The sequence below is a fragment of the Pseudonaja textilis genome, chromosome 5 (genome assembly GCF_049901715.1).
Source record: "Pseudonaja textilis isolate UNSWEBS1 chromosome 5, rPseTex1.2, whole genome shotgun sequence".
Lineage (NCBI taxonomy): Eukaryota > Metazoa > Chordata > Lepidosauria > Squamata > Elapidae > Pseudonaja > Pseudonaja textilis.
The window spans coordinates 48,712,824-48,727,129 of NC_141994.1; the positions used below are offsets into that span (position 1 = coordinate 48,712,824).

Below are 14,306 nucleotides of genomic sequence, written 5' to 3' on the forward strand. Positions count from 1 at the left end.
AAGCACATTCTAGCCATTTAAAACAGGCAGAAAAAAATCTTGCTCTCCAGGAAAGGCTAGGGATTTGAACTCTTCACCTGCTTCTGAAGGGCCACTTTTGAATTGTGTCAGCATGAATGCCTTGCTGCAGGGCTGTCAAACTTACGGCCCACGGGCTGGATGCATCATGCGCTCGTCACGCCCACGCCTGGTTTAGCGAAGGGAAAAGAATTTGTGATATGTCACGTGGTGATGCGACTTTGACACCCCTGCCTTGCTACATTTGTTCAATTTTTTTTGTGTGTGTGTCTATGTGTTCATGTAGGACCCAGAATTTTTATTATGCTCTTTCTTGTATATTACAGTGTATTTGTTTATTTATGAAAAGTTATATATATTGCCTACAATTTTGATTTTATGCAGAAAAGTGTCTTTCAATTGCAATTTTATTTGCCTATTCCTCTCATTTGTTTTTCCTGAAACAGTACCTAAAAGTGAAAATTGATAAAAGGAGTATTCACTGACAATGTATTTATTAGACTTTATAATGTTACAAAACGGCTTTTATCTCAATAAAATGAGAGCTGTATTTATGTTTGGTACAAGCAAAACTGATACACAGTTTCTTTGATTTGCCTTTTGCCTATATGAACAGTTTGGATCATCTTAGATGAACTAAATATATTGTTAAAGTTGAGTTATAGATAAAATGTTACCCCAGTGAAATAACTAACCACTAAAAGGGTAAGTATAATTCTCATAGATAGGGTTAATGCAAGATGTATGATATAACTGCAATAAAGAAAAGATAACCAGTAGTTATCTTCTTTTAACATTTATTCAGAAGCTTCCACAAATGTCTTGTCAAAAATAATAAAAAAGTAGAACACCGTTAATGAAAAGATACATTGTGTTTTATAGATTGACAAAAGAATAGTAGGAACGTGAAGTATGCTGTATCAGATTGCTGCTTCTGTACAGGGCTTGGATTGAAATATTGCATGAAGGACAACCTATATTAAATGATGATGTTTGTAAACAGGAAGAGGGGATTTTCTATTTATTTTGTGGAGGGGAGTTGTTTGATTTAAATAGATGACCATATATAAGGGTCCCAAGGGAGATGGCCCTTGCACCTTGATGCATTTGGGGAACACCTAACAAAATACCAGGCAGAAAAGAATTGCAACAAGTTGGATAGGCAAAAGCAAAGCCAGTAAAACTCTTCCCTTCAGATATTCTCCAGAGTTTATACTTTCTGAGCAGCAGTAGATGGAGAGCTGTTCTTTCCTTCAGTGGCTTCTTTCTGGGTATGGACGGAATCTTTGGGTGTTTCTCTACTGCAGACATGAGCAGAATCCTCTTCAGCTGCGGCTGCTTTATTGTTCATAGCTTCTGAAGGATGCCTGGGTGATGGCGGAGCTTTGTGACTCTGCCGTCTGGCGGGCTGTGGGGGAAGGGGTGGTGGCACCACTGGCACCCGTGCTGGTCCCCCCACTGTTCTTCGAGGCAAGGCTTTAGGGATGGAGGAAGACTCTGAAGGAGGAGGAGGAGGAGGCGGCATGTGACGGGGAGCAGGTGGCGTGGTTTGAGGATGGGGTGGTGGTATGGTAGGTCTGGGTGGAGCCACCCGCTTTGCTGTAAAGGAGAATGAAAGAAAGAGAAATAAAATCCAGTATTTTAGGCATTTTTTTTTCTAACTCCTGTGTCTCAGCTCTACATGAATCCCGAAAAAAACACTGTCACATTTGATATAAAAGTCTCTTTTACTTATTTTATTTCTATGTATTTTCTTTGTATCTGTTTTTCAAAACTGAAATAAAATTATTTCTAAAAGTACTGGGTTTTTATATGTGTTATTTATATGTGGTTAACTGCCTAAGATGGTTCCTAACAATACCAGAATTACAGAGTAAACTGAAAACTGAAATCTATATTTTAGATTATACCCAACATTATCAAACTGCAGTATGAATTTTCTACATATGCCCCCCTCTATTTTATCTAGTCTTGTCATTTCAAAGTACATACAGAGTTATGCACTAGTTTGTCAACTTTGGCTATGTCATGGATTTTCTGAACAGGACAGTAAAAAGGCAGCTATGAGTAGCAGAATGGTACGGAGGTAAACAGAAGAAAACAGGCAACAGGTAGTATGACATTGCATATTTCCCGATAGGTTCCAATTCTGTCAATCGAAATACCATTATTCCTTTACTCCTTATTTAGCTGTTTATTCTTTTGTTAAAAAAATGTAAGAAGTAGGAAAAGTATCAATGTAAGTTGTTATCATCCGGTCTCTGTAAAATTTAGAGGAACACAATTGCACAACTAAGACCTTTTGAATCTTCCAAGCTACAAGCTATGTTTTCGGAATACAAAATAGTACCACTGTCTTGTACTTAATGCAAGTATCTTGCTACGATCCCTTTTGAAGAGTTCTTGAGTGATGTGGGGACATTGGCAGCTGGTGTCAATAAGAGAGGTAAAAATATTTCTATGGTAGTACTATGAAACTTACTTTTTCGTGATGTCTCATCAGCAGAAGCAGAGGTAGGTGGACAGATTGTTGTTTCAGTAGATGACTGGGTCACTTTTGAGGGCACTATTTCTGGAATAACTTCATTGTTCCTGCCAATGTGGAAAAGTCAGATAAACTCTCATTTATAGGCTTCCAAAAGCAATTAGTATACAGAGAAATTCCAGAGATCTTTCCATTTTTAATCCTTTGATTTCAACCACAAACCACTAAAATAGTGACTGACCTGTAATTCAGGAAGATTAACGTTTTTACTCCGTTCACTGACTAGTGGAGAACAGCTGACATTGCTTTGTGCATCCCAAAGGAAAAAAAAACTGATTCCCAAATTGTGTTTTCTCCTTTTCTCTTTTGCTAATCTGCTTTTCTTTGGGATTATTTTTAAATGTAAGTTTGAGTGAGAGACTTTTAGTCCTGCTTTTTATGTGCTACTGACTATTGGTACTACAAGGTCAGGTTACAATGCATTAAATCATATCCTATCTCATAATGATGGTTGTGGAAAGCCTTCTTCTCTGGAGTCCCCCCTGTTATGAATGATAGTCACCTAACAGTTGGGTTGGAAATATATAAACCGGGATAGTTATTTAAGACTGTTGCATCTTTAAGAGAATGCTGTAATTGTGATTGGCTGAGGTTCCTCCAAGGGCCATAAGATGGAGCCAGAAACCTGGTTTGTTTTTTTCTTGCATTTCCTGTTTTGCTGTTTTGCCTGACCCTCGTTCTGCTTGGATTGCTGTGAGTCTTGCAACTGTTAGCAAACTCTGTTTACTGAACTCTGTTTATGATATTTGACTTCGTTTTTGGATTATCCCTGGACTGATTGTTCTGAATACTAACTGCTTTAACCGTTTATGATTTGGACTGTTTGTTGGGCTTTGTTTACCCATTTACTGGAAGTAAAACCTACATTTGACTATTCAGTGTATTTGTATACTGGTTGTGTGTTATTCATCATCACTCTCACTACGTTTCCCTGAGTGCACTCATTCTCCTAACGGAGAATACCTCAACACACACACACCCCTAAGCATCAACAGTATGGCTGCACAAGCAGCACACACCAGAACTGGCTAAAGTAAGGTAGAGTAACTTATGATTGGTTAGGTAGTCTTTATTAGAAGCCCAGCCATTGTCTTCATATGGTAGGATCAGTATGTTAAGCTGTAATCAGTATGTTAAGCTGTAACACAATTTATTTGCTTTTATATAGCATGTTATTGTAGGTATAGTGGTTATTTATTTGATTCCTCTTTTATTATTTTTACAAATGTTTTATTAAGATAGGCTTAATAAACACAACAGTATCCTGTGGTGATAGATAAATGGGCACATTGCATCACTAAAAAGAAAAATTGTATCAGAATAAAAAGTGGAGAACAAAAGATCCACATTTTGTAATTGAAATGTATCACTACAGTTTTTTGAGGAACAGGTATAACGGGGGTGGGGTGAGGGGAACCCAATGCATTCAATCCATATTAGAGTAACTGTGACCACAAGCTCTGTATGTATATTTATGCTGCTATCCAGATGCTAACTCAGATGAATACTTTCATGGCCTTTTCATTCTCGGCATTCTTTTTGGAATGTGTAAAACCTTCCTTTCCTCCTTTGGACCCCAAGTGTTCTAGTCATCCTGGACCAGCCATTTTCCAGAAATTAATCTTCCAAACTAGAAGCAATTTGTGATTTTTCCAATCATGATCCAATATCATTTCAGCATAACTGTTTTGATATGGTACAGAGGAAGACTGGTAGGTTTTATCAACACCTAGTCCTTTACTCTGAAATCAGACTTGGACCAGACAACCCAACAGAAGATGTCTTCAAATGGATACCATCAGCAGGTTCTGACCAGTTCTGGAGAACCGATAGGGGAAATTTTGAGAAGTTCAGAGAACCGGCAAATACCACCTCTGACTGGAGATATTATAGTATTCTTCCCCAGCCACGTCCGCCAAGCACGCCCACAGAACTGGTAGTAAAATTATTTTGAATCCTACCACTCTAGTTGGAAGGCTGAGTGGAAACTTTTTAAAAGTACAATTGCACTGGGGGCGGGCACACAGATAAAGAGCACAGTTGAAGGTTATATTTATCTATGTATACCTTTCTTCAGGCATAGGGAAATTAGATTCAGAAGGCAGAAACACTGCTGTAGCTTCTGTTGTGGGGATGTTTTGATTTTTGATGTCTATTGGAGGAGTGAACAGACTGGAGACATTGAAGTCAATATCTTAAGGAAAAAAGACAAATAAATGCATGAGACAGTCTGAGTGTCTGAAAGCTATTATAATATTCTGCGGTTCTCTCTAGCAGCAGAAGAAAGGAGGTTAGTCTTCGATTCCTTCCACCTCTTTGTTTCCTAAGATGTATCAGTGTTGTAATAGAGAATAGTCAATTCATGCAAGATCAAGAAGAGACAGCCTGGCTAAAAGTCAGAAGCCTGTGATTCTTTTATCTAAGGCCCTTAAAAGCTAATGCCACAACCTAGGTGTTTAAATTGCTAAAAGACAGGTGTTCATTTATCTACTTTTTGATTAAGAAAGCACCTCCCTTCTAGGATCTTGGTTTAGCCTAGAGAAAGGCAATACATTTGGCTGGAATACCATGATGGCATTCAATGCATCATTTAATGAAGTGCCTTGGACATTCCTTTCAGAAGTGTTGGTAACTGCATATAAATCATACTTGATTAAATCATCCACATGCAGCTTCTACATCTTCCACTTATTTGAGTTCTCCCCAAGAATGGTTCACATATACTCCATTTTTATCTCTACAACTTTAAAAGTATTAAGTATTTTAAAACCATTTCTCTAGCCACCTTTATACAGTACCTTACTTTTAAATACTAAAAATCATTAATATAAATTATATATTTTTTTTGCTCCAAAGAAGCACAAATTAAGAACCCCTACATACACACACACACACACAGGATTATAAAAATCTTGCTATTGAAACTTGCACAACAAAGAAATATAGCACATGAATGATATTATTGCAGTGCATAGTTACCCCATAAGCCACATAGATATTTCTTTTTCATAGTGACTAATGAATCCACAGAATCGTTTATTAATTCCATTTTCCAGTCTCTCTACGCTTGTCCTTTTCAACTGGGTACCTACTGCACGTGTCTGCTTACAAGCTTTGTGAAAGAGCCCAATTTGCTCTGAGAAAAAAGAATTCTAGTTACCTCCTGGAAAGAGGATCTCAGCATTTTGTATGAGAGGCTCCACAACTCCCACAACTTGGATGGAGGATACAGAAGCTATGTCTAGCTGCACTTGGGACCTGGGAGAAAAAGCCAAGAACAACACTGAGCAGATTCTGAAGAAACATCTTATATATTGTAATTCATTTGTCCTAATCTCCCTTGCTCACCTTTACAGGTAAGCTTCACTTATATGTCAGCGTATAAATATTAGGCTCTTCTGCTGCTTGATCTCTGAACATCTAATAAGATTTAACCTGATTACAACAAGTGCACATAAATAATTTAACAACACTATCCTCTCCATCTGGGTTTTTATATTTATGTGGTACTAAACAGGAGGTGGTAAGATAAGGCTATTATTGTGAAAAGATATATTGATACATATTAATTCCCTGAAAAGAAAAAAATATATCTCAATATTGGTTTCTCTTTAAAATGTGTAGGAAAGCATGCAGCCTTGTCTTTCAACAAGGATTCCCATCTGTTTTGGGCTGGTTACTTCAAGAACAGAATATTAGGTTGAAAGCACTGCTGTTCATATGTGTTTTCTGGAAAACTGACTAAAACCTAATTTGAAACATATTAAGAACAGATTTAAAAGGGGAAGCAATTATATTCCCCCACTTCATTTTGGCAGTGAATACCCATTCAATTTCTGTCATTTCTTGAGAGATTTTAGAAATGCTATATAAAAATATAAAGTAAAATAAATAAACTTTCAATACACAAGCACATACACACTTTCTCACATTAGGAGAGCTGGAATTGACAAAAAATATTGAAGATAGTTGAAAGCATGACAGTAAAAGAGAGCTGCTTTGGAACTGTGATTAGAGAGATCCAGAAGAAGCTGATAGTTGAAAAACTAAAAGGGATTTACGTAGTTTTGATTGATGAAGAAGTGCAGATTCCAAGACAGACTGAGGAAGATTGCCAAAGAGTTCAAATAAGAAGATCAGCAAAGATGGAGAAGGATGTGACATAGAGTCACACATATTCCATACAGAGGTAGAAGCTGATTGGAAGAAAGCCAGCAGTATTCACTAGCTACATAAGACTGCCAACTAAGGGCAATTACTGCCCCTGATTAAGATAGAAATTACCCATAGTTACATACACAGACATATTCTATAAGGAATATAGTGATAGTATCATTACTTTAGGCAAGGAATAATTTAATAGCTTAACTAATTATTCATGAAGTTATTTTTGAAGCTTTTTAAAAACTTTATGTCTAATTCTTGGAAAGCTGAACCGGTGCAAAAAAGTTGGAAAGGAGATCTGTTTATGTATCTATTTAAACTACCAGCCACTTACTTGATTGGTTTGGCATGGCTGAAAAAGAAATGAAGACCTTCCTCTCTCCATTACAAATAAAGAAAAAGTTCTCAATAAGGTCTTTGAATGAGGAATGTTGAAACCAGAAAAATTAAATTGCATTGAAACCAGAAAAATTAATTACATTGTTGCAGTGATGAAAAAGGATGCACTTTCCAAATATTTTCCAGTTTTAAATGAATTTGATCTGGATGATTTTCTTTATCTACCCTGTGGGTCCCCAGTTGATCTGTCTTACAATTCCCAACAATAATGCTATTGGCTGGGGAATAATGAGCATTATTGTTTAATACACCAGATGGGCAGTACCAAGATTGGAAGAAAGTAACATATATCATTTTGGTACAGCATATTACACAGATTGAGAGAGTGTGTGAAATAAGAGAGGTATTTCTCAATACTTCATTACTGAATAAGTATTATGCTATATGAAACCCACAATATATTGTCTTCTGGCACATCTATACTTTACCTTTCATTCTCCTGGGGCCACAGTAGGTTGGGTCCTAGGACTATAGCAATGTTGCTTGGGGACATTTTATTCACTTCCTGTTGTTCAGCCAGCTTGGCTAAAAAACGAATCAGATACCTACAAAGAGAGAGTGATTTGTAAAAGCAAAACTCTGTGCCTTGATTTTCTTAGGATTCCCATGTTTTTCCATTGAATTTTGACCTATCACAGAAAGGCAAGGAGGAGAAAAGCTTTACATCTTCATTTAAGTAAGCCAACTTTCTGAATTAAGGCAGTGAACACATAAAAATGCAAACATTCAAGGACTGATTCTTGAACATTCTAAAAATTTATAGCTATGTCACACCTCAGATTGTTGTAGTTGTCCTTGGGAAGAAGATTACAAACATCCTTGAGGCACTCTAGTTGAATTTCTGGCTCTTTGGCACTGAAAAGGAAGAGTGAAGGGTGGAAAGTGTGTTATTTCTTTTTTTTTGAGGCAGAAAAGGAAAGCCAGAACAACATGAAAATAAAAAGGATAATAGCGATTGTGAGAATTTCTCATATTATTTCATATTGCCTAATAGTCAAGGACAATGCAATCAGATTCTTGCAGTATTTCTTCTCATTTACATCCTCTAAGGCTTCTCAGTTATGGATGGAGCAATCCTCTTTAGCAATAGCAATAGTACTTAGACTTAAATACCACTTCATAGTGGCTTACACCTCTCTAAGTGGTTTACAGAATCACCATATTGCCCTCAACAATCTGGGTCTTTATCGACCTTGGAAGGGTGAAAGAGTGAGTCAACCAGGCAGAATCGAACTGCTGGCAATTGGCAGAATTAGCCTGCAATACTGTATTCTAACCACTGTGCCACCACAGCTGTCTTTAGTTCTCAGTTGGTGGTAGCACTTGGCCGAGCTTCACTGACGGTAGAAGCCAAACAAGTTGGGTGAGTCTGGTTAATATTTGCAAGAGGGTGTCATCTGGGTTAACTAATTAACTAAGGTTAATTTCTAGACTGCTTGTTTTAATGGAAATAAGGCAGTGGCAACAATTTCATGTTGTTGCCAAGAAATTATACAGGCATGTTCATGAAATTATCAGAAGTCAAGTTCAATGCAAAGGAATCTGATTTGATTATCAGAGTTAATTGCTTAAGCTGAGATTCATTGTAAGGTTTCTACAGTTTATTCTAAATTTCAACCACTGGTTGTCTCTATATTTTATGGATCAGAATGTATTAGACATTTTTCTTCTGTACCATCATGTGTTAGGAGAGGAAGATTTTTTCGTAAATTTCTAAGAAAGTACTATGAATCTGGAGATTAACAATTACACACAAAGAGTAGGAGATCTTTCTTGCTTGTTGTTGGGTTGTTATAGTTCTATCTGCCTATGGGAAATTGAATAGGACTAGAACTAGGCTGAATTAGTATTCTAAGAATAATCTGAGTTAGGAACAATAATTGGATATATTTCTGAGATTTTTTTTTTAAAGATCTCTGCTGAAATATAGAATTTCCTTTTAATTTTTTAATGTCTTTATTAACTTGTGATAAGAATATCTGCACTTTCTTAATGACCATGCAGCCTGACCTGTGCCAGCATATACAGTGGATATAAGAACTCTAAACACCTGTTAAAATGCTAGGTGTTTGAGATGTAAAAAAAAAATCAGATCAATATAAATCAGGATGCAATTTTTTTTGAAGTGATTTATCTTGGTCTGATTTTTTTACATCTCAAAAACCTAGCATTTTAAACAGGTGTGTGTAGACTTTTTATATCCACTGTATATCTGGGAAGAAAATAGGTTTTATAACTATTTTTCAAATATAACAGATAATCAGAGTTGGAAGAGACCTTGTAGGTCATCTAGTCCAACCTAAGCAAGAGACCCTACACCATTTCTGACAAATGGCAGTCCAATCTCTTCTTGAAAGTCTCAAGCAATGGCACTCCCATAACTTCCGAGGGCAAGGTGTTCCATTGGTTGATTGTTCTCACTGTCAGAAAGTTTCTCCTTGTTTCCAGGTTAAATCTCTCCTTGTTCAGTTTCCATCCATTATTCCTTGTCTGGCCTACAGGCACTTTAGAAAATAGCTTAATCCCTCCCTCTCTGTGGCAGCCTCTCAAATATTGGAAGACTGCTATCATTTCTCCCCTGGTCCTTCTCTTCCCTAGACTATCCATGCCCAGTTCCTGTAACCATTCTTCATATGTTTTAGTCTCCAGTCCTTTAATCATCCTGGTTGCTCTTCTCTGTACTTTTTCTAGAGTGTCAACATCTTTTTTATAATGTGATGACCAAAACTGGATGCAGTTCTTACTAAGGCTTTATAGAGTGGTATTAGTACCTCACTTGATCTCAATTGTATCTCTTTGTTAACGCAACTTAGGATTGCATTAGCTTTTTTGGCTGCTGCTGCACACTGCTGGCTCATATTTAGCTGTCCATTAAGACTCCAAGATCCCTCTCACAGTTACTGCTATTGACCCTGGTTTCACCCAGTCTATACTTTTGGTTTTTCTTGCCTAAGTGTAGGACTTTACTTTTCTCTACATTGAATTTCATTTTGTTAGATACGGCCCAGTGTTCTAGTCAATATAAATATAAATATAAACAAGGGAGTAAGTATTAGTTCATCAGAGAAATAAAACTCAGCCAAAGACAGAAAGAACTATAGCGTGCTTAAGCCTGTCTTTCTATTTCTAACTCACCTGGCAGCTTTCAGCCAATCATCATAGAGTTCAGAGGTCATCAACGGCTGTGGCAATTCTCGTAGGTAACATTTTAATGCACCTGGAAACAAAGAAGTATGTTTCTGACACAATATGACTGCCTAGCTGTAAACAAGATGTAAATTGCTGGGTATGTGTCAAATGTTTCAATATTATGAGAACCAGTATTGTAATCAATGACCAGAGTTTGGGAACTGTTTTCCTAACTGTCTAAAGAACCTTAAGTTGTTTACTGCTGTCTGAGAGAAAGGTGGAATTATGCTGTGTAAACTTGCCACATTTAATGATGTTCAAAGTAAATACTTTATTTTCCTATATTATGAAGCAGCAAGGGAAGGTTGCTTAGAAGCTTGGAGGTGAGAGAACAATGTGCTTTGCTTCTGTTTTGTTCTACTCAAATTTCACTGAAAATCCTCTTTGATGATAGATAGATAGATAGATAGATAGATGATAGATAGATAGATAGATAGATAGATAGATAGATAGATAGATAGATAGATAGATAGATAGATAGTGTTGTACAGACAGACTCGCTGTAACTTCTTTATTCAGGAACAAACAACCCAGCAAAAACCCTGTCTGACAGTTCTCCTTTTATAGGAGCAGTCAGACAAGCCATCCAATCAGTTTAAAGTATTTTCCTGCCCGATTGGCAGACTGAAGTGAAAACTTACTCCTTTCACAATACATAACTGACAGACAGACAGACAACCTTTATTGCTGTTTTTCACTGTGGACACACTGGAACACATTAAAAATGAAATTCTGTTGCCTGCTCTCAAAAGTGTACACACACATCACACACACATTCACACACACCCCTACACCCATATATACATATATTAATCACTGTCCATCTTGAATACATATCAGAAAGAGGAAGTTTGAGAGTTCATCAAGGTTGATACTATATGGAACAAAACTGTAACTGAATCTGGATGTTCTGTTTCAGATACCACAAAGCCTCCTCTCGGTAGCTAACAAGGAAAACAGGTCATGAGGAGGATGTGTAATGTCCCAGACAGTGTGTAGTGTCCCAAACAAGAGCTCTTCAGTACTGTTGATCACCTACCTGCCACAGCATGAGGGTCTACGTAGAATTCATCCAAAATATTTGAGCCACTGTCCAGGCAGTATTTTAGTTTCTTCAGCACAGAAGCTCCAGCTGCCAACCGGAAGAGCCCCTAAAAGAAAAGAAAAAAAAAATAAGGGAGAAACCAGGAGGTCTGTGGCAAATAAATAGCTGGATAGAGGGTGGTACCTACCTCTTCCCGCATACCTGCGGTCAACAGCATCATAACACAGGCTTCAATGGGAAGTGCAATCTCTCGCCCAGCAGCCTTCAGGTGAGTCTCTAAGGGCATTCCATACACCCCTGGTACAGCTGGATCTAATGGAAAAGGGGCATCTAAACAAGGAAGGAGGAGGAGAATGGAGAAAGATTAAAGAATGCTTGTCTATTAATTTCCAGAGTCATCTCCTCTCAACTCTTCTGGGCTAATATCTGGGGTGTTTTTTTATGGACACAGAACAAAAAGCTGAAGCCATTTCTAGCTGACTACCATGGGTCAATGCAAACATCAGTTAATGCAAATATCAGTTAAAAAGGACCACTTCTAAGCAAATGGCCAGAGAGTGCCCCTGCCAAAAACATTAAGTATTAAAAGGATCCAGATTGTTGGGGGCAATATGCTGACTCTGTAAATTGCATAGAGATGGCTATAAAGCACTGTGAAGCAGTATATAATCTAAGTGCTATTACTATTGCTATTAATGTTCAGATCCCACATACTGTATTTGTAATCCTTTCTCTTTAATATTCCTAAAACTCTGGCTGTACAGTAATTTATTCATTGCTAATGTGTTATACCAAAAAAATGCATCTCAAATTGTACCTGTTTGGTTGTGACAACTCATTAGCTCTGCCAAGCTGGAATTTAGAGATTCCAGAGACTTCTGATGATATTCTGCCTGGATTTCCAACAACTGTGACAGAGAAACAAGTAAACAGAATTGTAATTCTAATTAGTATTTTTCTCACATCTTGTCCATGGAGAGATGAAATTTTCAGAAGTTAGAACATGTGATTTTTAAAATATAATATGAATAAAATATAAATAGAGTAGTTAAGAAAATGAAATTAAATCTTACTTTGATAAAGTACTTAGCATAGCTGTCCTCCTTGGTTGAAAAATGATATAAATCAGCCATATATTCATCCTGGAACAGTATTGGGAACTATTATTCCTTGATACACTCATGAAAAATTTAACATAAAATTCATCACTATTATTTCTTAATATTCATTCGTTACAGTAGGGTTTCCCAATCTAGGTCACAAAGATATGTAGACTTCATCTCCCAGAATTTCCCATGCTGGCTGGAGAATTCTGGGAGTTGAAGTCCATGCATCTTAAAATTGCCAAGGTTGGGAAACTGCATTACAGCATCAACAAACTCCTAATAGAGTTAGGGAGTATACCTCTAGTGCACTTCTTGAATGTAACTGCATGGCTCTGAGGATACATGTACGCAACTAATGGAAGCCAAAAAATTCTTATGCCTTCCATTGGTAGCCATTACAAATCCATGGTGACTTTCCAAGCTAGAATAATGAGATGCAGGAGTTTTGCAATAGTCTTATTTTAGCAATCAAATAGTAGGTTTTGGAGTGACAATCATTAGAAACTAGTCTGGCATTTTGAGCTCACTTATGGAAGCTACACAATACACAATAAAATTGATAGTAGGGACTGGTTCCATCAGTAAACAAACTAAAAACAGCCAATCTGATGAACTCTGTGACAAAAAAGAAACTACTTCAACACTCTGTTCTTTCCACTTTATTTTTTAACTATTTCTCAGCTGTCCTGTACTTGATGAATTTCTTACATAAACATGTTTATCGATACCAGAATTGAAGAGTAGACTAAGATAAATCAATACATTCTTGATCAAGCTGTCTCTATGTAGAAGTACCTTACTCTGCTCCAACCTCCTCTTCATCTCCTCTTCTTCCTCCTTCAGATTCTCCAACTTTACGGCAGCTGATGAGGCTCCTGAAGTTGTGCTAGCACTGACACTATTACTGGAATTCTTGGCAGCTTGGTTTAGACTGATTTTTTTTTAAAAAAAGAAACAGGTAGGTTCAATGGTATTTCAAAATTAGGAAACAGGGTATGTTTGATATAAAAAAAATGTCTTAATAAGAAGGTTTTGAGGTGTTATTGTGAAGCCTAAGACTGACACTTTGTATGAAAAAACCATGTGATGTTGTATTTCCTGTGGAGTGGGAAGCCCCAACTGTTTTAACAGCAGTTTGTGTAGTGCAAATTTTGAGTGCCAGACTAGAACTAGGGGAGGCTTGAGTTCAAATCTTGTCTCACTGAGAAAGCGTATTGCACAGACAACCAATACCATCCAGTTTATTTATTCTGCACAACTTGGTAATTTCATGCAATCTAAATTTAAGGGTAAATTACCAAATTCAGATGGTACAAATTTTAGATGTTAAAAGAGGTAAATTGATTCCCCCAAGACATAAAAAAGACAAGAATGTTAGTCCTATCTCTTCTAGTAACATCACTATCACATTCTTGTACCACTTGGATACAAATCCTAATCCAATTTTTTTTTTGTCAAAGTTTACTGAATGGCTGTGGCTTGTTTTATTTTACTCTAAATTATTTCACACTGTTGTGAGAATAAAAGGGGAGAGGGGAAGAAATCTGTCTGATTCTTTAGAAATAAGGCAGGATAAAAATGAGTCAAGATTGGGACACTTAAGAGATTCCTTCATAACATATGAATATAATATTACTCCAGGTCAAGCCAATTAAATTGGCAACAACTTTCCCTTTTAGCCTTTGGTATAACATGGATAGCATAAGAGCACTATGGGCATTGATGGACAGTCACTTACTTTTAAGTAAATGGAATGTGAATTATCTACAGATGGAAAGTTGCAACTAATCAGTATTATTTCTAATGTTCAGTAATACATTCTATCTTAATTATTCCTTAG

The 14,306-nt window shown here is 36.9% G+C and overlaps 1 protein-coding gene across 1 annotated transcript in view; it reads right to left on the reverse strand.

Moving 5' to 3' along the window:
• Nucleotides 1-798: 798 nt before the first annotated feature.
• Nucleotides 799-14,306, reverse strand: part of SH3BP1 (SH3 domain binding protein 1) — a 31,463-nt gene continuing 17,955 nt past the window's right edge. Inside the window, exons 7-18 of the mRNA XM_026703358.2 lie at nt 13,262-13,397; nt 12,434-12,502; nt 12,178-12,268; nt 11,548-11,690; nt 11,355-11,466; nt 10,262-10,343; nt 7,901-7,981; nt 7,555-7,671; nt 5,724-5,821; nt 4,631-4,757; nt 2,501-2,610; nt 799-1,617 (exon numbers count right to left, since the gene is read on the reverse strand). Coding sequence (XP_026559143.2) covers nt 1,229-1,617; nt 2,501-2,610; nt 4,631-4,757; nt 5,724-5,821; nt 7,555-7,671; nt 7,901-7,981; nt 10,262-10,343; nt 11,355-11,466; nt 11,548-11,690; nt 12,178-12,268; nt 12,434-12,502; nt 13,262-13,397 — 1,555 coding nt within the window. The 3' untranslated portion in view covers nt 799-1,228. The remainder of the gene's footprint in view (nt 1,618-2,500; nt 2,611-4,630; nt 4,758-5,723; nt 5,822-7,554; nt 7,672-7,900; nt 7,982-10,261; nt 10,344-11,354; nt 11,467-11,547; nt 11,691-12,177; nt 12,269-12,433; nt 12,503-13,261; nt 13,398-14,306) is intronic.